The sequence below is a fragment of the Haliotis cracherodii genome, unplaced genomic scaffold, assembly GCF_022045235.1.
Source record: "Haliotis cracherodii isolate W230 unplaced genomic scaffold, xgHalCrac1.p SCAF_11, whole genome shotgun sequence".
NCBI lineage: Eukaryota > Metazoa > Mollusca > Gastropoda > Lepetellida > Haliotidae > Haliotis > Haliotis cracherodii.
In genome coordinates this window covers 8,644,567-8,669,586 of record NW_027266266.1, presented here as the reverse complement: position 1 = coordinate 8,669,586, position 25,020 = coordinate 8,644,567, and the positions used below count along the sequence as shown (strand labels likewise).

Here is a 25,020-nt window from a genome sequence, read left to right as displayed (position 1 = left end):
AAAATGTTATGAATTTAATGTTATTAAATAAATGTTGTAAATTGATATTAGTTGAATGATCACTGCTAATACAAATCAATGCTGCAGTTACGTGTGTATTGTGTTTTGTCTTATCCAAGCGAAAACGTGTATAACGAACAATGGATATAACGAACTGATTTCTCTGGTCCCTAGTAGTTCGTTATATCCGTGTTCTACTGTAGTAGATTGAGACTTGTCATTTCACCGGTTCAGAAAAATATACTCTCAGTGATATGTTACATCCACTATGCACCCACTTTAGTCTCTCGCTTTTCATCTTTCAGAACGGCTCGAGGAAAAAAAACAAAGATGGGACATGATGTACTTTCAATCTCAACGAAAACTGCTATTGCGGTGCCTATGATGGATGTGGCAGAAAAAACGAGTCAATGTTCTGGTTCCCTGACTTTCTTTGTCTTTTAACTCAACATCAGACAACATCTGCAAACGTTCTGTCAGACAAGGCTAGCCTACTTGGTTCAACATCATTGAGAGGGGTGTATCACTGGGCATATGTGTTTCCTGAATAGGGGTATTACATGGCAAACTCATGTTACAAAGCAACTCCGTAAATCCGATCTCCATCATCTGTCTGTTAACAGACTCCAAATCCTGTTTCTTCATGTAGGCAATGACATCTTGTTACCAGGAAACTTCACCAGCTTTAAGTAATCCTTATCAACTGAAGAGACATTAGGGATGGATTCTCATGAGTCTCGTAGATTTGCTTCTTCAATTGGGGTAGTGGAAACCTTTCATCACCCTTCAATTTATTAAGGCCCTCACAAGGCCAAGTGATGATTTGTTTCGTGAAGCCTGACCATGGAAGTTTTGGACATCTTAGTAGTGGATGATGATGAACCATACAATCCCGGACATTCAAGCCTCTGGGATGTAGGCCCCCCACTTGGAGTCTGATCTGTCATTGTCCCCTGGTAGCCACCAAGGTTGTTATCAATGATCCAGAGAAGACCACTGGTCTTCTGGACAACAGTGATTCAATGGAGTCCCACGGTGACCAGCCCTGAACGTGCAGTCCAAAGGACACCCACGAACCATGGCTTGTATAGATATCGCTCCTCCCCTACCTTGTTCTTTAAGTGTACCCTCTTGGTCAGGTATAAGACAACATGGCCAATGGTGCGATAAAATTGGCAGTTCTCTGGTGATGGTCCTTGGCACCAGATGCTTCCTCGTAAAGAATAAGGTACAGAGGGAACCAAGGTATCCATAGCTTGTGCATGATCAAGCCAGTACCTGATGGTAACCTTTGTATGCAACCAGTATTCATGCAGTATTTGTCAAACCTCTATGGTTGTGATGTCTTCCATATCAAACGAGATACCAGAAAGTCATGGCATGGGAATACTTCTTAGTCATATTGTGTTGTTGCTTCTTTATTCATTCTACGTCACTCACAATGGAGGACAGATGGCTGTCAATTATGCCATGCATGTCTACCTGTTCTCTTTTCAGCAATAACTCAAAATTTGTTGAAGTTGATAGTAGAGTCACATGATGGCTAACTTGCTGCCTGTCCATCGTAGTTCATGGAGCCTTTTCCTTCGTTCCAGATCGAGAAGTTGATGACACAGAAGCTGTCTCACTAGCTTTACAGAAGCTGTCTCATTCTTTATCGCTCCACCAGTTTATTGAGTGAGTGAGTGAGTGAGTGAGTGAGTGAGAGAGTGAGTTGGGTTTAACGTCGCTTTTAACAGTATTCCAGTTATTTCACGGCGTACCAGTTTATTGAAGAAAACAGAATCTATGATGTATATTAAAATAAAAAAAGATTCACTATCTGCATGACAACTACCAAAAGTATGCAGGATATTATCAGAACTTGTTTTCTATGTTGACTTATGTCTAGAACAACAACAGAGGAAAACTACTATCCACACAACTTATTACATTCAGCTAACAGCATGAACAGTGAAGAGGCCTTTCTGTTGAAAATCTAGATATTTAGAATGTCATGACAGCCTTAATACAGGCTTATGGCAATGATGTAACACAGGAATTATGGTGAATAAGGAGGATGTTCAAAGAGTTCAAAGCCACAATCATACATTGTAGTCACGGTGACAACAGATTTATTGATTACAAACTCTAAATTTCTTACAAGAGATGATCAACCTTGACTTGGACAAACATAGCAATCTCATTTCAACGTTGAAGCACAGCACTGATTCAACATACTTATGCCTGCTGGGAAGGCTTGATTCCACTGTGAGTCCTCATGTGTCTCTGAAGGTGACATGATTGTGTAAATTTTTTCCCACATTCAATACACTGATAAGGCTTGATTCCACTGTGATTATTCATGTGTGTCTTCAGACTACCTGATACTGTAAATGTTTTCCCACATTCAACACACTCATAAGGTTTGATTCCATTGTGAATCCTCACGTGTTTTAGCAGGTGACATGATTGTGTAAATGTTTTCCCACATTCAACACACTCATAAGGTTTGATTCCACTGTGAATTCTCATGTGTGATTGCAGGTGACAGGATCGAGTAAATTCTTTCCCACATTCAACACACTTATAAGGCTTGATACCAGTGTGAATCCTCATGTGTTTCTCCAGGTTACCCGACTCTGTAAATCCTTTCCCACATTCAGCACACTGATAAGGCTTTATTCCACTGTGAATCCTTATGTGTCTCTGTAGGTTACCTGACTCTGAAAATTCTTTCCCACATTCAACACACTGATAAGGCTTTATTCCACTGTGAATCCTCATGTGTCTCTGCAGGTAAAGTGATTGTGTAAACTCTTTCCCACATTCACCACACTGATAAGGTTTGATTCCAGTGTGAATACTCATGTGTTTCTGCAGATTACCTGACTCTGTAAATCCTTTCCCACATTCAACACACTGATAAGGCTGGATTCCACTGTGAATTCTCATGTGTCTCTGCAGGTTACCTGACTCTGTGAATTCTTTCCCACATACAATACACTGATAAGGCTTGACTCCAGTGTGAATCCTCATGTGTCTCTGTAGGTAACGTGATTGCATAAATTCTTTCCCACATTCAACACACTGATACGGCTCGATTCCTTTGTGTTTCTTGACAACACTTTTTTCCTGAGTGTCAGTAACAGAGTGTCTCTTGACATCACCTGTTTCCAGCAACTCTCTTCCACAGTCCCTGACTACACATGTTTCAGTAACAGAGCCAGGATTCTGTGGTTTTACTTCCATTATTAACTTGTGGATGTTATGGTGTTCACTGAAAACATAAAAGAGTTGTCACTTTCCTTTATTGTCTAATGCATTTTTGCTGAAGATGTTTCCACAAGACACCACCAATAACAACTACAGTTCTCCCAACTGGCTATAGTATCACAAAATATTATAAAGTGATGATTAATTAGTGAAAGTAGCTGCATGTGTGCTGACACTTATAAAGTGATAACAAGCCATTCAGGGGATAAGGTGGGTGGGTGAGTGAGTTTGATTTTATTCCACTTTTAGCAATGTTCTAGCAGTATCACGGCTGGGGGACACCAGAAATGGGCTTCACACATTGTACCCATGTAGGGAATAGAACCCGGGTCTTTGGCGTGACGAGCGAACGCTTTAACCACTAGGCTACCCGACAGCCACTCAGGGATAAGGAATATTACTTACAGTAATATATATTTTTTCAAAGTGCACTTTGCAATTTTTGTCTTTATTGTCAGTGATATTCTGTATTACCGGTATGGCTTGTTTTCATTTGGTAAGTATCCGCAATCTTCTGATGTATCATGTGTTCCCATGTTTTTTCACATGAACTATTGACTTGCCCTTGCAAGAGTTTGTGATGGGTGCCAGGATACACTGATCTTCTCGAGAACACCTGGTATCATCACTATTTGATGGTGATTCAAAAACACATGTACATGCTAAAGTCAGTATCATACAATCGATTGCTTTGAGTAAAGATTTCTTATGCTATGGAATGTTTTTTTGCGCTTTAATTTGTAATAATCCACCAATCTACAGATTAGTCATAAAGAAATTTAATGCATCGTGATACACTGATGTGTCAGTGGTCTCTTTACTGATGATGCTAATAAGTCAGCCACAATTTAAGTTACCTACTTAAGTAATTTTGTGCCTCTTTCACTGACCTACAATATTGACAGTTGTATGTGATGCATTCATGTATCATGAATGGTCCCACACTAATCATGCTAAAAAAAACACATTAAAATTGTAACATGGCAACATGTTTAGTCAAACTCATTCTCACATTATCTTGTATTAAAATTGTCACCTTTGTATGAGTAAAGAGAGCGAACTAGGAGATAAACCTACTGTGTTTTCAAATTTGAGGTAGTCTACCTGTAGATTAGATACATCGTATTTTGGAAAGAAGCGCTTGAAATATTATTCAAGTTCAAGATCAATTAATCGTATTCTTAACTATTTCATCATTATGGTTACAAAATACATAGATTTTTAAAAACGTATTGATGAAATAGATTCCATAGACATTCATTTAATATCATCGCACCCTGTTGATATTTGCAAAGCTTGGACTCAACCAATCATTTCTTGGAAATCAACATGACACCTTCCACTGTAGGGATGACAGGTTATAGAAATAGTGACAAAAAATGCTGAACTAATTTATTTCTCAAATAACTGCTTATGTACCCTATGGTTGGAAATATGTAACTGTCCATGGCTGCCCCAGAGATTGCTAGAATTACGGAAATGGTAGAGTTTCAAGCTACAGAGTTCGAAAGTAGTAAGCGACTAATTGTCAATCAAGTCTTTTCTACTTCTACCAAATCACAGAAACATGTAATTGCTATAGATATGGATTCAGAGGACAAGAGGACATTTGGCAAATAACTACTCAGTAAGGAAAGACAAACAATGTCTAAAGGATGGGAAAGTAAGGCATCTAGGTTAAGCTTGTCGCTCAATCAGTGGAAGGATACATGGAATAGATCATACCCTTGTCAAGCAGACTGAATAATGAACATGGTACAGAATTATAGATGGTAGGTGAACAGAAAGAACAATTATCATACCTGAGAGGGATTAACATGAGCAGGTTAATTAATAACAACAGAAGGATAATACTCAAACAACATGATGACAGAGAACACATGAGGAAGATTAGTTAGGTGGGATGTTCGGAAAAGTTATTGTTTCATGATGTCATTGTAGGCGGATGGGATGTAATAGCCTTGATCTCTGTTGACAGAAGATCTGTCAGATGCCTGGCAAAGATTTTCTTGAGCAATTGACTCCCATAGAAAATAACCTCGGACAATGGACCCCAGTTCATATCAGCCAAGTTTGAAAGCTTTCTCCAAGAAAATGTTATCCAGGATATATGTGTGACTCCTCATTGGCCTGCTGCTAATGGAGGAGCAGAACAAACAGGTAATACCGAAAGCTATTAAAATATTCAGAACAGATGGAAGGGACTAGAGGGCAGAAATACCAAAATTTCTTCTATAATATGTGATGACTATTGACTCCCAAAAAATATGACTGGGAAGAGTCCGGTGGAACTACTCATGAATCAAAGCTGCCTACCAAGATACCAGAAAAGGTACCTGACAACAGTGACAAGATAGTAGCTAAAATTGACATTAATTCTTCGTAAGGCTTTGAGTGTATTGCAATATACTGGCTTTCAAATCACTCAACAAAGTCAGCTGGGTCCGATTTAAAATGACTCACGAGAGAATTCTCACGCGAGATCATCAATCTGGACCTTGACCAAAAATGAATTTCATGACTGATTCAACATTGCTCTTCCTTCTTGGATAATAACTATTTGTTTCCTTTCCCACATTTAACACACTGTTAAGGCTTTATTCTGCTGTGAATAGTCATGTGTTTCTTCAGGCTACCGGATTGTGTAAATCTTTTCCCACATTCAACACACTGATAAGGCTTGATTTCACTGTGAACACTCATGTGTTTCTTCAGGCTACCTGAGTGTGTAAATCTTTTCCCACATTCAACACACTGATAAGGCTGGATTCCACTGTGAGTCCTCATGTGTTCCTTAAGGCTACTTGATTGTGTAAATCTTTTCCCACATTCAACACACTGATAAGGCTTGATTTCACTGTGAACATTTGTGTGTTTCTTCAGGCTACCTGAGTGTGTAAATCTTTTCCCACATTCAACACACTGATAAGGCTGGATTCCACTGTGAGTCCTCATGTGTTCCTTAAGGCTACCTGATTGTGTGAATCTTTTCCCACATTCCACACACTGATAAGGCTGGATTCCACTGTGAACATCTGTGTGTTTCTTCAGGCTACCTGGGTCTGCATATCCTTTCCCACATTCAACACACTGATAAGGCTTGATTCCACTGTGAAGACTCATGTGTTTCTTCAGGCTTCCTGATTGTGTAAATGTTTTCCCACATTCAACACACTGATAAGGCTTGATTCCACTGTGAATACTTATGTGTTTCTTCAGGCTACTTGAGTGTGTAAATTTTTTCCCACATTCAACACACTCATAGGGCTGGATTCCAGTGTGAATCCTCATGTGTCTCTGCAGGTTACCTGACTCTGTAAATGCTTTCCCACATTCAACACACTGATAAGGCTGGATTCCAGTGTGAATCCTCATGTGTGACTGCAGGTCACCTGACCGTGTACATTCTTTCCCACATACAACACACTGATAAGGCTTGACTCCACTGTGAATCTTCATGTGAGACTGCAGGCCAGCTGACTGTGTAAATTCTCTCCCACATGCAACACATTGATAAGGCTTGATTCCACTGTGAATCTTCAAGTGTCTCTGCAGGTTCCCTGATATTTTAAATGATTTCCCACATTCAACACACTGGTAAGGATTGATTCCACTGTGTTTCTTGACATCAATTGTGTCCAGCATGTTAGTAGCAGAGTGTTTCTTGAGACTACTTTTTTCAAGCAATTCTCTCTGACAGTCCGTTATAACAAATGTTTTAGAAACCATGTCAGGATTCGATGTCTGGCTTTGTCCTTCCATTATTATCTTGTGTTTGTTATGGTGTTCACTGAAAACACAAAAGCGTCGTCACTTTTCTCAATCGTGTTGATGCATTTCCTAAACACAACCAATAAGAACTAGGGCTGGGTCCATACACAATTTGACGTTAAATGAATCATGACAAACTACTTATCATGATGCAAAGAGAATGAGACAAGCTGGCGATGGACCATATCCTTTCATATCTTGACACTGACCTGTGACATGACAGTTGTATGCTATGGTGTTACATACTAATAACTAAGTACTGTATATTGCCGACTGAAATGTGACCCCCCACCCCCCAACTCAAGTCAATTTGCCCTTTAGGTCACACAATCCTCCAGCAACTCCAGCCTTCGGTGTCTACATTCCACAACTTATGAGGTTCATCCAACATGTTCAAGCATGCTCTTTTCACAATGATTTCAAAGAGTGTGTTATAACTCTTGTACTTCAATGACATGGGGGAAATGTAAGGGATCAAATGGTAGATAAATGCAAATCTACCAGGATGAGAAGGAGATTTCTCTGTGAGGATTATTAACTTTGAACAAAGCCTCAGAGATTGCTAGAATTAAGTGGAGACTTGCAAGTGCTAACATTATGGCATACTATGATGACGCTTTGCCAAGACTTATCGTTGATGGGAGTCCAGTTGGACTTTGAGCCTCCCTCACTCAAAAACAAGACAAGTTTTGGCTGCTGGAAAAATATCGTGTTTGTGAGAGAGTGTGTGTGAGCATCTGCTGGCCCGAGTGACATGTTGTTTTTGTGTATGAAGCTAAAGAAAAATAAAGAAGCAAAGTGCCTACCGGTACACATGTACAGCGGTTGGTTTGGATATTTAGACTGGCATTAACAGTTTTCACCAAGTAGCACATGCGAGTAGAACACTCACAGATGTAAAGAAAATATATTCTCAGACTAAGAAAGAAGTAATTTTTCACATGAACCTGTATGGAATCAAGTTCGAGCTTGAAACAGACAATAAACGATTAGAGGTAATTAATTCTCATTCCTCAAAACCATCAAGAATTGAGGGATGGGTGTTCAGACAACAGCCCACAACTTTAAGGCTGTTTACGGAGGTGGTTCACAAAATGCAACAGATGCCTTCTCAAGATTACTGCAAGAAATTAATGAAGTAAGACACAATGTGGCAGAAGAATATATTCACCACTGTGCATCAAGTTCAAAGAAATCAGATCAGCTACAGAGAGAGATTATGAACTGGCAGGTGTCAAGAAATCTTGAAGCAGAACAAGGACAGATACAAGATACAAGGGACACAAGACTCACATGGATGAACTTTCAGAACATTATGGTATTATCCTTAAAAGAAACAGAATTGGGATGCCCAATACTGCAATAGTCTTTAGAAACAAACACTCAATCTATTAGCTCATGAGACACACCAAGGAGTTGTCAGAGTGAGTGAGTGAGTGAGTGAGTATGGTTTTACGCCGCTTATAGCAATATTCCAGCAATATGACGGTGTCATGCTTTCCAAGTAGTTGCAGACGCAAAACCAATACAGACAATGGAATTACCATGGAAAATATGACAATCTTAACTATAGATTCGTTACCTACCAGCGAACTGGGATTAGGAACCCAGAACTTTATACTATCAGATTAATTTGCCTAAAGCTGCCTGTTGCAATGTAGTACAATATTTTTATATATAATATTTATCAATTATTGGCCATTCATGAGGGCCTTGTCAATATCAGTTTCTCTAAAACATGATATTGTCCAAATTGTGGTCAGTAAACATGGTACCGTATTCGATGAAATAAGCGCCTAGGGCGCTCTCACAATTAGAAACAGGGGGCTCTTATTAGAATATTATTTTGGTGAAAAAAACAGAGTTGAAAGAAAATTTCGTGGTTTATGCTGACAGCCTGAAATGTTTATGTACGACAGATATATTTTTCCAGAAATTAATTGCCAACAATAAAGCAGCAGAAGGCCAATAGGGAGTCACACGTTTATCATTTTCATGGAGAAAAACTTTTAAACTCGGCTGATATAATTGGGACCATTGGCCAACGCTATTTTCTCTGGGAGTCCGTACCTCGAGAAAATCTTTGCCGGGCATCTAACGGATCTTCTATCCAAAGAGATCAAGGCTATTTTATCCCATCCACCTACAATGAACTCGTCAAGCAATAGCTTTTCCAATCATTCCACCCAGGGGTCGACACCCTCGGGAGTCCGGGAGTTTCGGGACCACCAGTTTAACATGTTTAAGATTTGTACTCACTTACGTTTGTTGTACTACTAGATATTTCGTTAAGAAATATAAAAAAATCAAGATAAACACATTATATTTAAATAATTATCCTGAACTTTCGATCGTAATACTCATCTAATAATGAAAACAGGAAACAAACTTTAGTTGACAGAGAATGGATACATGTATCATTATGCCATTTATGAGGGTTTCATTTTGTGGTTTAGTCATCTCTCAAAATGTCAGTTTTACTTAAAAACCTTTTTTTGGTACAAAGAGGCATATGACATGTACTCAAAACATTCAGAGCAGATGGAAGAGACTGGAGGTCAGAAATAACAAAATTTCTTCTATCCTACAGGACAACATCCCACGGTATGACTTGGAAGAGTTTGGTTGAACTACTCAGGAATCCAAAGCTGCGTACCAAGATACCAGAATTGGTACTTGAGAACGACATTAAAGTTCAAATAAAGATGCCCAAAATAAAGGAAGAGGTAAAGCTTATGCACACCTCTCCAGAAAAACGAAACAAAGTTATAAGCTGAGAACCAATTTCCATACCAATCTCATCCAACTCGCAACCACTAAACAATGACCAGAGGACATCCCATTTCTGGTCATGTCAGAACGACACAGTACAAAGAACATAGATCTGATCTTAATGAAATTGTTTCCATTCAGACCATCATGTGATACTGGAGAAGAAATGTAGTGCAGTAACTATTGACAATGGTAATCATGTTATTATCTGAAACTCACCACTCATGAAAAAATTTGCAGGAGACAAGACTTGCAGCTCAATGATGATGTCCTCAGACGATGTCACAGACAGTGCAAGGGAGGTAATCCAAACTACTAAACTTCCAGATGTTGCTGGTGCTGAACTAAGGCGATCCAGGAGAGTGAGACTTGTATCCGACAAGCTATCAGACCATGAACTGTGATAAAAGATAATGTGTTGTGTAAGAATGTAAACATGGTAAATATATGCAATATAATTAATTGACAGTATATTCATATGGATATTCCAAATGGATGTGCTTATGTTGTCATATTTATCATTTCTTATTCAAGTTGGAAAAGATTGGCCTACTATGCAGAGTTGCTTAGTCCGAAGCATCTTTAGAATACAGAACCACAACTTCTCGTGAGGATGACCTCAGCCGTAGGTCACGTGTCTCAAAGACAAGCACTCAGTTTTTGTGAGAATCCATCGGACACAAATGGATTGTTAGCCCGACAGCTTACCAACTGAGCTATGCCCACACTGTGGAACTAAATGCAAATTTACCTAGCCATGTGTATGACGTTACAGAGCTGAACGAAAAGGGTCGAATAGGCCACGGACACTTATGAAGGGTTAGGTGGGCAAGGCGTTTCACGACTTTAGTCTACGGAACATACATACGAGTGATCCTGATGCCATCTGGCACACTCATCCCATTCCGTAATCTACAAGATACCAAGTGGTGAGGAATGAGCTGAAAACGTCTCAAGGCGTCAGACGTTGAACTTGCGGATACCCATGAATGACATGGTATTTGATAATTCGTCGGGTGATTTTTGTGACAGAAAAGTGTGGTAGGGAACATTGTAAGGATAATGTGGATAATACTAGTAAGGAACAGGGGAGGCATGAGCATGGCTCATGACGACACAAGGATGAATTTGCTTTTGAATAAGTACTGAAAAAATGTAGCGGGTGGATGTGTCTTGTGTGAATGTTCCAGGACAGTTTCCAGTAGCCAAAATATTTGACACTAAACCACTTCATGCTTTTTACTAAACAACAGTCAACGTTTTTGTGTAAAGAATATTATGAGCTGCTTTTGAATCTATAAGTCACTAAACGGGTACCTAACCCTAATGATCGTAAAGGACTGATTGATCGTAAAGAGGATCCAAGGGCTAAGGATATATTTAGTAAACAAATATTCAAAACTCTCAACATCGCTGGGCGTATTCATTGACATTGTGTATACAGATGATAGATCACTGGGTGGAGCTTATGCACACTCGATGACCCGTCACCACAGGCCATTGGTTCGCTGGTGTGACTGGCAACAAAATACTATAAATTACGTCATAGGGTAATGTCACGTGGTTTGTGGTACTGTTTTCTAAAGGCAGGCCCTTAGTTCAATTTCATGTTTATATTTAAAAAGTCCTATTCTTATGATGTTTGTTGTTTAACGCCGCAATCAGCTACTCTCTTCATGAGCCAAATGTCATTGATTGCATTATCAAGGTCAAGGTCACATGAGACTGCCAGTCTGAGGGAGTAAGCAGTCTTGGCATTTGAGCCAGAGAAACAAATGGGAGATTGGGTCCTTGCACTAAACCAGATAAATGCTACAATCACCGACAAAAGATACAACTCCAAAAGTAGACCTTCGTATCTTGTAATCTGTTGCATGGCTATGAAGGTACTCGCGTACCCAACAATGGGCCGGGTAAAGGTACTTAGGTAATAATTATAATAATAATGTGCACTTATAATGCACTAACGTCCATGTAGCAGGTGATGCTCCAAGCGCTACACCATTATTACCCCAGTCAATGGATCAGTGAGCACTCGTCGACTTGAGTCTGTTTTCAAGGACTTGACTATCCAGGGAAGGGAACTCTAATGAAATTTGTTTCTGAAATTATAGTAACTTTTACAGTGTGTCTTGATTAAAGATTACTATTGCAACTAAATACATATTTAAATAATGCTGAGGTTAGATAATAGAAATCATGTCATGTGGTAGTTGTGGTATTTGAATATTTATTGTATTTTCTTCAGTTTAGATCTAGTGTGCCGCCAAGCAAAATGCACTAACACCCTTCTTGTTCTATGGGATTCCGAATTTTGGAAGGTATTATGCGCAGTAAAAAATTACATTGTATGCTTGCCGTAAAAGGCGACTATGCTTGTCGAAAGACACGACTAACGGGATCGGTTTGTCAGGCTCATCGACTTTGTTGATGCATGTCATCGATCACAATTGCGTCGATCGATGCTCATGATGTCATTCAGTGGATTATCTGGTGCAGACTCGATTATTTACAGACCGCTGTCATATAGCTGGAATATTGCTGAGTGCGGCGTAAAACAACAATCCAACCAACCTTGTATCCCTCCAGTGAATTCAGGCAGAAACAAGTGAAAAGGCATGACGGAAGATGAACAAACTTTCTTAAAAAATGAAATTTGAGCTAAACAGCACTAACCATGACGATTTGATAGACTAATCCCGATTTTGCAATTCATTGTTCTCATTTGGTGCCAAACGGACTCTACTTTCAATGTTCATGCATTCGTGTGTCGCCATTGTCATGTTGCCATAAGGCTTACAGATTTATCCTACCACACTATATTTTCGAACAGTTTTCGACGACATTGCTCATACACCGAGAGATGAAAACTTACATTCATGTTCATAGGTGATGTCTTTAACAACAGAATTTATCAGACAGTAAGCGAATCATCGATCAACAATATTACCGTCTGCATTCTCTTACCCAGAGTTCCTTGCAGCATCACTGCGCCGGATTTAAGCTGGGCCCCGTCTCTCATATCAAGTTGACGAAGCGCATGGGAAGCCGGGAACCAACTTCCGCCGGATTGTGCCTCGTCTAGACTTGGCTCCAGTCACAGGACAATGTATTACTCAAAACCTCGCAGACAGGCCAAGACTGCCCATTCGTTACTACTGATACGTTGTGGACATAATTTGCAAGATAGGATGTTTGCTGCCTACTGGCAAGTTAGTAGTTATAGTTAGTAGTATGTCTCACAGTCCCTGGACCATATTATTTCCCCTTCCGCCCAGCCCTTTCTGTAACGCAAATCAACATGAAGCAAGTCTAGACTTTCCTCAGTCTCAAGTCCGAATCCCCCATTTCACATGGGCTCCTTTTCAATTTAAATGGTGTTACATGTATTTATTTTTTATCAGTTTTGTTATTTCCAGAGCCGCTAGTCTAGCAGGTCATTGAGGTTCTTCAAGTTGCAGTAGGAAGAAAAGGTAACAGTACAAATGGCTCGGCGAGATGTTTGACGAGCATCTGATACATACCTTACGATCATACGAAAATGCGTAGTATGCTGTTTGTTCGTTTGTTTGTTTGTTGCTTAACGCCGCACTCAGTCATATTCAGGCTATATGACGGCGGTCTGTAAATAATCGAGTCTGGACCAGACAATCCAGTGATTGACATCATGAGCATCGATCACGCAATTGGGATACGATGACATGCATTAACCAAGTCAGCGAGCCTGACCTCCCGATCCCGTTAGCCGCCTCTAACGAGCACAGTCGCCTTTTACGGCAGGGAGTCCAGTGGCAGGTAGCACTGTTTGGAGTGGGTGAACATTTACGTATATGGCTTGTTATATGCGTATCTTACAACTGATACCTGTTGTCAAATCCAACTTTGAGTAGCTCGGCATTATATGGCTCCCATTCAAATGCAACAAATTACACTATTCCTGGCTACATCCTGATTTTAATAAATTTGATGAATTCATAATTATTCTTTGTTTATTTTTCAAATCTTATTTTAATTGAATACACGACACGACAGTATTGTTGTTGCTGTTGCTGTTGCTGCAGCCGTGGCGGTGGCTGTGGCAAGCCAAACTGGTCAAGATGACTGATGTTTTTTCTGATAGTCCACTGAGATACATTGCCTCGGTTTAAGATGCTGACTGTCGATCTGAACCCGGATTGTAACCACGTGATCAAAACTCAGTGATGATGTACATCGCTGTCAATATTTCTTGAAAAGCGCACTTGGCATTTTTTGTCATTAAAAGTAAGTAATATTCCTTGTCGCGGAACGGCGAGAGAGAGAAATACACATACAAACACGTACATGCATGTTGTTATACAACTGCGATAACTCTGACGTTATACAGTAACCTACGGTTATAACGAACTGAAAGGGACCACTAATTTTAGTTCGTTATAACTGACTTCGTTATAAACATATATACAGCATATATACAGCAAATGGCTGGGACCTAAAAAAATCCAGTTCGTTATAAGCGTGTTCGTTATAAACGTAGTTTACTGTACCCAGATATGTCATCACCATTGAACGTTCAGATGCGCCATCAGTCAAGTTAAGCCTTTCTTTTTGTGATGCGTACACAGTTAAAAGGATAGTTAATCCGCTATTCAAAAACGCCTACCTAAATTACAAACTTTCAAGAGAATGTTTTATTTTATTTTGGTTCAGTGTGTCTAAAAACATCCAGGAATATAATGGATATACTGTTTTAACTTAAGTGGTATAAGTTATGTTTATGTTAATGTAGACGTGACGTAAAGACAGCTCGCCATTAAAAATGTAAGTGCGTCTAAAAAACATGACCAAGTTGATAAACAGCGACAGGAAAGTATGTATTTGCACACTCGTTTTCCGCCACTACTTACGAGCAAAAAAGCCCAGGACACAGCGAACACACATTGGCTCTTACTTTGCTTGTCGCCTACTTGAGTCGCTATAAATCTCCTGAAACTTAATTTAATTTTTAGCTTACCTGAACCGATAGTTTTTGTATGTGGCGTGGTGCGTTATGCATCCTCTGTCCGTCCCCTGTCCGTCTCCTGTGCGCCCCCGTGCGTCCTCTTTCCATCCCCTGTGCGTCCCCGTGCGTCCTTTGTCCGTCTCCTGTGCGTCCTCTGTCCGTCCCCTGTGCGCCCCTCATGCGTCCTCTATCCGTTCCCCGTGCGTCCTCTGTCCGTCCCCTGTGCGTCCTCAGTGGGTCCCCCGTGCGTCCTCCGTGCGTCATCTGTCCGCCCCTGTGCGTCCCCTATGCTTCCTATGTGCGCCCTCCGACATCCATATGCCCTCTGTCCGTCCCCTGTGCGTCCTCTGTCCGTCCTCTTTGCGTCCCCCATGCGTCCTCTGTCCGTCCCATATGCGTCCCCCGTGCGTAACATGTGCGTCCGTACGACGTAAGATCGCCCCCGCAGTGTAGTCATCCACTACAATTTTAGGGCTCGCATTTTAGGTTAGCCCTAGCGTGGCTTTAACGAAATATGAGCCCTGGAGATAGAAATGATGTGGTGCAGTTGATAGAAAGTCTAAGTCCGGTAGGGGGTTCGACCCCCGGGCGTTTTATACCAACACACGTTGAAAGGTGGTACTTAATGTTATCCTGCCTTGTGCAGCTTAAGCAAGCAGTGGGCGGCGATGGGAGTCGGTACATACGTTGATAAGTGCAATCATTCTTTCCCTTTCATGTATTCATAGTGGCTTCCGTGTTTAAGGTGTTTGTTTGGCCTTCTATTGAGACTAGCAGTAATTCATCAACGTGTTACTCAATATACATGCAGTACGACATCTGTTTTGCATCGATACTTATATTACTATTTGTTTTCTCGTTTACCTTGTATTACGACGTCATTGGCACCTGTAACCAACACGGAAAAGTAAAGGTCAGCTTCTCAACATAAAGGGTCTATTACCATTAGATATGTCAAATCATACCTCAAGTAGGTTGAACTATACAATTGGCGAGTTAGTCAACATAAAGCCTACAAACGGTTACGGTGATAACGTCGTGCCATTATCACAAGAACAGTCCACCCGTAAATGTTTGCTTTTCTTTTAACCCCCCTTTCGTCTGTCAACAGGTTATCAGTACAGAATAATCAATCTGCGGGTAAAATAAGTAGATAACCTTCCATTGGTCAACAAACGCAGAATGTTTACCTGTTGCCATGGAGTTAACCTCGGGTCGGCCTAAAGTAATATGTTTTTCGCTCCCAATGCAGCCTATCGCGCGACAACCACTAACTGTACATCCGGGATATGCCGTCACTGACACCAGCGTATGGCGTTAATTGTTAAACCCTGTTCTGAAGCGACGGGTCCTCCTCAAAGCTCCGGAGTGCAGGTATGGTTATTGTTTTAAACATACATCAGTTGTCATACATTTATTTCCAGATTTTAAAGTAATTGCACATTCACCTATGGTGCATTTTCTGTATCGCCTGATAATTTGTGTAAAATTAGTGCAAGTGACGGGTTGGTGGATTACATATGCAGACGTGCAGTCAGTCATTCTACTATAAAACTGTTCACTGGCCCAAGGTCAAGGTCACCGTGACTACGTATGCACACCTACAGTCACTAAGTGAGGAGTCGAACCTGGCACTTCCTAGTAACGAGCGAATGCTTTCACCACTAGGCTATCCCACTGTGCTTGCTGACCGTGTGATGTGTTTGTGCAACGCTGACTATAATATACATGACTTCATTGGTGATTTGGCATTGCTAATAATCGGTTGGCCTCAAATTATCAAAGTTAAGATATAGAGAGAGAGGGATTTGTCAATAAACACCTGTGCATTTTACGATCCAATTGACACAGTTTCAAGACAGTTTGGGAAACAAGAACCTGATAATACGACATTAAACTAGTTTTAAATACAAACCAATTATTTCTTCTTAAAAAAAAATTTTCTTGTCACAATTTGTCTGAAGAACTGCCAACATGACATTCAGTTTGACCTCACTTATACATGACGCCTTTAGAAATAAGAATTTTCAGAAATCAATATATTCATTATATCAAAAATATTCATTCCTCTGTGCAATCGACCAAATGATTATATGGTAATTGCAATTTGGTTGATTATAGTGTACCGTCCGTTTCGACGTTAACAATTTTGTCATTGATTTCCAATAAACATTTATTTGACATTTAAAGTTCCACATGAGTGTATTAACTGCGCTGCACGGAGCCTCCTCAGTGACGACAAAGCATCAAGTGCAAATTTACCCGACATGTAATTCGGAGTTTATCGATGTTATGTATTCGATACCAGAACACGCTTTAACCAGTTGTTAGAGCTGGAAGAGGCATAGGTCAAATGACATCATAAATCATTCTACGACTGGTTGATTGGTTGGCTGGTTGGTGTGGAGATCCGGGTTAGAATAGGTCTTCAGCCGCCTTAAATAGAGACTATGCTTCTCGTAAGAGGCGACTAACGGGTGGGCAGGCTCGCTGACTTGGTTGATGCATGTCATCGTATCCCAACTGCGTGGATTTATGCTCATGATGTCAATCATTGGCTTGTCTGATCCAGACTCGACTACATGTATTTACAGACCGCCGTCACATAGCTGGAATATTACTGAGTGCGGCGTTGTGCAACAAACAAACAAACAAACTTTGGTGAAACCCACGAACACGGATAAGGTGCTCACATAGAAACACTATCGGGGCGAATTTGGGATTCAAACACACGAAAATTGGTTGACGGGAGGCGATTTGCGACCCTCAAACATCTGCATGGACCACCCGAGGTTACACTGTGTGAAATGTCATTGTTTCACCGGCATCCATTTACTTATTAGCTCAATTAAACTATATTTAACTGCCTTCTTATGTAAAGGAAAATCCCGAGGCTGGGGTAATTTCTCTGGCCCAAGTACGCCGTGATACTGTTCAAAGCGACGTTAAACCCAACTCACTCTCATTCACTGGTCCAAGGGTCCAAGTACGCCGTGATATAGCTGAAATACTGTTCAAAGCGACGTTAAACCCAACTCACTCTCATTCACTGGTCCAAGGGTCCATGTACGCCGTGATATAGCTGAAATACTGTTCAAAGCCACGTTAAACCCAACTCACTCTAATTCACTGGACCAAGGGTCCATGTACGCCGTGATTTAGCTGAAATACTGTTCAAAGCGACGTTAAACCCAACTCACTCTCATTCACTGGTCCAAGGGTCCAAGTACGCTGTGATATAGGTGAAATACTGTTCAAAGCGACGTTAATCCAAACTCACTCTCATTCACTGGTCCAAGTACGCTGTGATATAGCTGAAATACTGTTCAAAACCACTTTAAACCCAACTCACTCTCATTCACTGGTCCAAGGGTCCAAGTACGCCGTGATATAGCTGAAATACTGTTCAAAACCACTTTAAAGCCAACTCACTCTCATTCACTGGTCCAAGGGTCCAAGTACGCCGTGATATAGCTGAAATACTGTTCAAAGGACGTTAAACCCAACTCACTCTCATTCACTGGTCCAAGGGTCCAAGTACGCTGTGATATAGCTGAGATACTGTTCAAAGCGACGTTAAACCCAACTCACTCTCATTCACTGGTCCAAGGGTCCAAGTACGCTGTGATATAGGTGACTACCCCAATGATAGGCTACCCCACTGCCCCTTGCTTAAGCAAGAAGGGACAAGCCTTGCATGACCTGCCGGCCTGCTGAAAGGCCACAGCATCGGCTCTGTGTGAGGCTTAAGTCCAATGAGTACAAATGTCTTTTAAATCTATGTAAATCCTACAAATACGTTAGAACTGTGAAAAAAACTTTTGTTTTTCTTTTTCATATTGAAAATATTTTTTTCCTAAATCTTCATTTTAGCCTTATTTTTCTAATATATGCTGTCACATTCACAAACATCTTTTTGCAGACATGTTTTGTGTAACTTTGTGACAAGATAAAGAGGGTCAAAGCACACATGGCGATTTCTGTCATATACAGATTGAAGATATATAATCCTAACATAATTTGTTTATTTATTCTTAAGACTTTGTTGCTTTAAATTTTCATGGTGAAATACAAAATTATAGTGACGAAACATCGAATTGCAGCCACGGGGTTTTCGTAATTAGTGTTTCATATTAATATTCTTTTTCGAACGTATTCATTTAAGCTAAAGAAGGCTAAAATATACATAAAAATCACTACTGTAACTCACTGTCTGAATACATTTCACAGGTGAAACGTAAACCATGGTTGACGTCAATATCAAAGACTTCCTAGATGCTGTCAAAAGAGGCATCGATGGTCGGAAACTGAAGCAGTACCTTCTGGTGTCAAAAGCAAGCGACTTCCGGTGTTGGGCAGACGACAATGGACTGGACGCCCTGCATCACACCATCCTACTCAACAACCCGGAAGCTCTACAGCTTATCCTCTCGGAGGGCTACTTTACACATCCACACGAACCGAAAGTAAATCCCTACGCACATCTAGCTGCTAGACTGGGTTTCCGAACAGTCCTCAGTATCATTTTACAGTTCCGACCAGACGACTTCCGGATGGTGTCCGGAAAGTTTGTCATACCAGGTCAAGATGACGACGGTGATGAAGGAATGAACAGTCCTCTTGACGTTGCTGCTAAATATGACCACATCGAATGCGTTCGGACAACTCTGAATATGTGTGTCATCAAAAGGTACCCTGAAGCTGCCTCCAAAGACGATGTAAGCCTCGCATGTCTTGCAGATTCGCCGCTGGCACTTGAACTTGTCCTCAAACAAAACCCATCAAAGACGGACATCAAGTCTGGTATAGAAGTCTCCGTTCAGTACGCGAGACCCGACTGTCTTGATATTCTTTTGAAGCAGGGAATATCGACCTCGTCGCTCTTCAAACAGATGAACTTTTACCACGTGCTCTATACCTACAGTCAGTCTTTCGCCAAAGGAGGTCATTCGCTCCTTCCAAAGATAACGTCCATTCTAATCAATCACGGACACTCTGTGAAAGCATGTAAGCCTCCTAGAACATACCCTCTGTACAGCTTGTTAAGCAACGCCTTCTGTATCCATGACAACGACAACACTCAATACTACACCCAATGCATGAAGCTGCTGCTTCGCAAGGGAGCTGACCCCTGCTTTGACGAGGTCAAGGACGAAGCAGGTCAAGTCAAACGTGGGGTTAAACCAGTCACCGGGAGACATGCCTTCTCGTCTGCGCTACACTGTTTATTGGAGACGGTTGAGGTCTTCGCTTCAGTTTTGGAATCGCGTACTCTAGCTGTGAAGTTTGTTGAAGGATGTGCCGACATTTTGGGCCAGTACCACGCCCATGCCAACCAGATCGGAAGGGTCGGGGGTAACAAGAGCAGTTTACGGGGAACTGTTCTTCATCAGTATGCTAAATGCAGTGTCGTCATCGGAGTCGATGAGGCCATAATGAAATGTATGCTCCGCCATGGAGCTGACCCCAATGAAAAGGTCAATGGGAAATATGCCGTGAACAGCTACCTTGACATGTTGTTTGAGAAACTGTCTCTGTGTCAGGTGGTCGACACGCAGCATAAATACAAGAAAGAGGTGGATACAATGTTGAACATTTGTACGTTCATGTCACCCACGTCTATCACAGAGAGTGCGAAGATATTCAAAAACGAACATTCACGGCATTTATCCCAGCAGGTCAAACCGTACGTCAAATACGTCAGGGAGGAGCTAGACAGAAGATGTCACGTGATACGATCACTGCGCCGCCTATCGGCGTGGAAGGTATGGCAGCTCTGTGGGATGAAAGGGTCAGCCGTCCACGCCTTGCCTGTATCGGTTAAGATCAAAACGGACATTCTGCCAATTCTATGATTTCACTTATTCTGTCAGTTTCTATGTACACTGTATTGTAGAAGTCAGAAAAAGTCAAAATAATTCAACTTTGAATCGGAGAAGGGGCGGTCGGTAGCCTAGTGGTTAAAGCGTTCACCCGTCACGCTGAAGACCCAGGTTCGATTCCCGACATGGGATAATGTGTGAAGCCCATTTCTGGTGTCCCCCGCCGAGATATGGCTGGAATATTGCTAAAAGCGGCGTAAAACCATACTCACTCACTCACTTGAATCGGAGAATCTCAGAATATTTGTTTGCATTTCGGAAACATATAAAAAAACAAGTCAGCATAACAGTGTAAGGAAGTCCACTCATTTAGTGTTGGTGATAGCCATCAGACCGATTGGCATCAACAGAGACCATAATATACAATGCTATGGTTTCTGGCCTCAAAAGAGAATTAAGGTACAAATGTGGATTCGAATTGGTCTCCTTGTCGTAAGAGGCGACTAACGGGATCGGGAGGTCAGACTCGCTGACTTGGTTTATGCATGTCATCATGTCCCAATTGCATGGATCGATGCTCACGATATCAATCACTGGATTGTCTGGTCCAGACTCGATTATTTACAGACCGTCTTCATATGGCTGGAATATTGCTGAGTGCGGCGTTAAACAACAATCAAAACCAAAACAACACTTGGTTTGGCACGTGCACAACAACACGTTAACCAAACAGATTAAACCGCCACTTTTTCCTCCAGGAGGGAACGGAAGGCCTGTCATCTTTGAGACACAGCACAAGTCACACATTTGACCTCGTAGGGGCAATTACACACTTTATGTAAACAAAACACAATCACTTGTCTGATAAGGATACTGTATTGCCATAGTTAGCTACATGATGCCAAGAGTTTCTTTACTGTTTTATGCTTTACAGAATTTTATTTTTCCCTAAAGAAATTAATTGCAGTTTTAGAAAGAAAATTAATGTTAACACATATATATATATATACAAAGAGAAAAATAATAATGTCAGTTCACCACCACTTGTGTCCCATATATGGCTCATTTATCCTATTTGGATATTTTGTTCGCACAAGTGTCAACACACATTCCGGCATTATTTGTCTGTGATGGAAGACAACATGCTCCCCATCACCCAGTCTGATCTTCTTTTGAACATATGCTGGTATTCTCCACCCGTTACAGTTGTCAATTATTTTCCAGAATTTATAGTAGAGAGCCTTTCTGATGGTGCAGTTATTAGGGCTTGGAGGGCGCCCTTGTCCCATCCATCTGGCTGTTCCGTTGTGGGTGGCTACACAGGGTTTAATAAAACAGTAGGGGCATGTGTCCTCCTCCATTCGATTGTCACCCTCGGGATCTGGCTGATTTGTAATGTACTGTCCCTCGGGAATAGGGGAGTCCACTTGAATTTGGTTAGAACTCTCTTGCACCTCCTCACATTCTATAATCAATAAAACATGCCTCACTAACAAGTGCTTATAATGGATTAGGTATAGATTAAGTATGAATAATTATGTGAATTATACTCTTCCAGACATTTGGTCATGAATTTAAAACCATTTAAGGTATATGTTTTATGTTACTTGAAACAATAAGGGATGCTACGCTTACCTTGCATACAGATTTCTATATTCATTTGGCGCATGAATTCTTCCATGGCTTCTTTGTCCTCTTCATTGATGATTAGAGATAACTTATATTTTTTTCCACTCATGGTGTCCTGACAGTTGAATATGGTGTTTGTATAACAATTTCGTCAACCAGAGTTTGGCAATATTACCTTCAGCAGTTTTTGGCGGCATAATCTTCAAATTTGTTCTGGGTCAAGCCTCTTACCAGGTTGCTGCTGATTGGTCACATAATGAGTCATAAGTGAATCACTCGCCCGAACCCATCTCTCATTGGTTGTTTCAGTTTATCTGGCAAATTTGAAGTAGATTCCATTCTGAGCACATGTCTTATTTCCATTACATAGTTGTCTGTTAATGAAAGTTCAGCAATCAAATTTATCATGGAAGCGCTGACCGACATCACTAATACTCAGACTGGAAAAAGCAAGAAGAGGCTTAGTGATGGCAGTGTGAAAATATATGAGTACAAGAGAAAGGCAAGGAAGAGCTTTGACGTGGCATTTGACACAGAAGCAGAAAAACTTTCATTTGAGACAAAGTTGCAACAAGTCAAGAAAATATTTCCTGGTAAAGGTATGGCATTTGTGATGAATACTTTGCTTGATAACTATTTGTCACAAGAAACCATGAAGAAACAAGAAAAAGATCATTCAACAGTGGCAGACAAATGTGAAGATAAAGAACTGTTCGTGTGTACCAAAACACAGTTGTTTGAATTAGTTCGTTTATCACAAGTTCATGGACCACTGGAACCAACTGAATTCGAGCGAGTTGGACATACAGGGAGGCTTATTCTTCAACCAGTTTTAAAATCATCTCATGCTTTCCTGTTTTGGCATTCTTCACCTACGCTAGCTCATGACTATTGGCTGAACTATCATCTCATCCATGCATATATGTGCAGTGGCATGCTCCCTGTACAATATGAACGGTTCTGCCAATTTGCCAATATCGGATCTCCAGCAAAACGATTAATGGCAAGGAGCGTTCCTGTGTATGAAGAAACTGTTGAACAACTTCGAGATGAGAAGATAAAACAGGCCCTTGATGAAGAAACAGTTATCATTAATGGTGAAAAAAAAGTTGATATAATGACTGATGCACGGCATGGCTGTCGTCGAAACAGCTACCACTGTGACGTGACAGCCATAGGTCCGAAAACACACAAGGTAGTCAGTTACAAGCATGTAACTAAAGAGCAGGAAATATGCCCTCAGAAACATGAAGTGTATGGGACCAGGGCAATATATGAAGATCTGGAATCAAAGAATGTAAAAGTTAACATCCATGCCCATGACAGAAATGCATCCGTCAGCAAGTATGTTGCAGATAACCATGCAGGTGTCATAGACTCCTATGATACCTGGCATGTGTCAAAGGAAGTGGGCAGTGCCATGAAGAAAATAACTTCAGGTACCAAGAAAACCCTAGGTCAAAAATGGCACCCCGAGTTATCTGACAAACTTTCAGGTGTAAAAACCTCTGTCTACTGGGGTATGAAAAACTGTGGTGGATCTGCTGCGAAATTAAAAGATCATATGGACAATATTGTCAACCACTATCAAAACCAGCATGATCACTGTGACAGCACATCAAGGTGCAAAACCCAGGTCAACTACATTTCTACGAGGAAAGTTATCAGAGATGACACTGCTCTCAATATTCTAAAGAAAACAATAAAATCCTTCTACATCTACAAACATCCTGAAAAATATATTCACTGTACGGACACTCATTTCGTTGAATGTTTCCACAATACCATCCTGGCATATGTTGATAAACGTGTCCACTTTCGGAACTCAATGTACACAATAAAAACAGGAATCGCTATTTTGGACTGGAACGAGCATGTCAACCGACCCTATTCCTCTATAAAGACAAGAAGATCTACAAAAAATCCCACAAAGGAGTATCAGAGAAAGGTCCTCAAGTGCAAATCATATGACTTTGTGGATGAGTTGTGGAAACGATTCTATCGAAAACTAAAGCGTGGACAATAGTACGGCACCGCAGGATTTTCCATTTATGTGAATTAGACTAAATGCAGTTTCAACAGACGATAGAACAAGTGTATTCCATCGTGGATGTATTTCTTGTTTCCTGGAAAACGTTTGAACGTTTGTATTGTGGTAAAAACAAATTCACCCACTGACTTCTGTTCAATGACATGTGTATATGCTTATGTTTTGTAAATACATTTTATTGTTATTGTATATATAATACATGTTACTATTCTATAAACTGACATGGTTACGAGGAACATTATATCGTGATTAATGTATATAAGTTATTTGATTAGGATATGCAGGTTGACGGAATATAATCGTATTATGCAGTTATGCAGTTTCATTATTATCAAATTTGTAGCCCACAGACCTGTTGTACTTCGATGTTCCGTAGCAACCATATGAACAATATGCAGCAATAACACATATTCACCACTAATTAACTGCAATATGGTACACAAGTAGTTTGTAGTCAGCTTCTAAACATATTTGTTTGATTTTTATTGTGATATTTGGCCGTGAAATCTATCTACCTATCTATCTATCTATCTATCTAACATATTTGTATGATTTTTATTGTGATATTTGGCACTGATATCTATCTATCTATCTATCTATCTATCTATCTATCTATCTATCTATCTACCTACTGATTTCGTATTGCCTGCTAACACTGACTTTTTTGAGCCGGGGCATAATTTCCTTTTGATACACATTTGTTTATGTGCCATTGGTTTTGCTGAAGAAACTGTTTTTAT

At 40.6% G+C, this 25,020-nt stretch overlaps 2 protein-coding genes and 1 pseudogene across 2 annotated transcripts; 1 reads left to right on the top strand and 2 right to left on the bottom strand.

The window, feature by feature from the left end:
- Positions 1-12,750, bottom strand: part of LOC139456187 (zinc finger protein 721-like) — an 81,723-nt pseudogene extending 68,973 nt beyond the window's left edge.
- Positions 2,221-6,900, bottom strand: LOC139456063 (zinc finger protein 721-like). Its single transcript, XM_071237570.1, is given in 2 exon segments — positions 2,221-3,149; positions 5,832-6,900. Coding segments are annotated over 2 exon segments (1,998 nt in total).
- Positions 12,751-19,023: 6,273 nt separating the features above from the next.
- On the top strand, positions 19,024-20,709 carry LOC139455356 (uncharacterized). The gene has a single exon (XM_071236914.1). The coding sequence runs from the start codon at positions 19,024-19,026 to the stop codon at positions 20,632-20,634; it is 1,611 nt and encodes a 536-aa protein (XP_071093015.1). The 3' UTR covers positions 20,635-20,709.
- The last annotated feature ends 4,311 nt before the right edge of the window (positions 20,710-25,020 follow it).